The sequence below is a fragment of the Bison bison genome, unplaced genomic scaffold (genome assembly GCF_000754665.1).
Source record: "Bison bison bison isolate TAMUID 2011002044 unplaced genomic scaffold, Bison_UMD1.0 scf7180017858910, whole genome shotgun sequence".
Taxonomy (NCBI): domain Eukaryota; kingdom Metazoa; phylum Chordata; class Mammalia; order Artiodactyla; family Bovidae; genus Bison; species Bison bison.
Genome location: NW_011489482.1, coordinates 5602 through 6326, shown reverse-complemented (window position 1 = coordinate 6326; position 725 = coordinate 5602). Strand labels below are relative to the sequence as shown.

At 65.7% G+C, this 725-nt stretch overlaps 1 protein-coding gene across 1 annotated transcript in view; it reads right to left on the bottom strand.

Moving 5' to 3' along the window:
* The window catches only part of EHMT1 (euchromatic histone-lysine N-methyltransferase 1), a gene marked incomplete at both ends in the record, with an annotated part of 55829 nt that overhangs the window by 49706 nt on the left and 5398 nt on the right, over positions 1-725 (bottom strand). Inside the window, one exon of the mRNA XM_010830287.1 lies at positions 472-725. Coding sequence (XP_010828589.1) covers positions 472-725 — 254 coding nt within the window. The remainder of the gene's footprint in view (positions 1-471) is intronic.

Sequence of the window (725 nt, the reverse complement as noted above, 5' to 3'; positions counted from 1 at the left end):
AAGGGGTGGGAGTTTCAGGAGAAGGTGCTGGGGCAGCAGATCTGGGGACCCCGCAGAACCCTCAGCCTCAGGTGTGCGTCAGGCCGCGGGGGCCCAGGGAAGGCCCTCAGGCATCAGCAGGCAACACGCCCAAGAAACTCCGGGGTGTAACTGCACACCTGGGAGCAGAGAGCTCAGCAGCTCCAGGCCTAACTGCCCTCCCCAATGCTTGCTCCCCAATGAGACGGGTGGGTGCTGAGCCTCCTAAGAAAGTGACTCCCAAAGAGGGGGAGGAGCAACCCGTGGGCTGGGCACACCAAGGGAAGCCTCAAAGACAGGCTGGCAATCACCCGCCAGGACCCAGCTGGCAACCCTGGCGAATGACCCCCTCTTCCCAGCCTCTCCCCTCCACGCAGAGAAGTCCACCTGCCGTCCAAACACAAAACCAACAGCAGACAGACAGGAGAGGCCCTCCCAACAGGGACGTGTTACCAGGCCCGGGATGGACTTCGGCATGGTCTTCCGAGCCCTGTGGACCTTGACGTCGGCGCCCGGGGCCGGGGCCTTCTTGTCCTCTGTGTCCTTGCTGCCCTCCCCAGGCTTGGCCGGCACAGCAGCCGGCGGCTGGGGAAAAGCACCGGGAGTCCTCCCTTTGCCAGCCCCGCCAGGGAGGGTCTTCGCCGCGTGGCCAGGCAGGGAGGAAGCCAGGGCGCTGGCCACCCGCAGTGGTGGCTCAGACAAGGGGG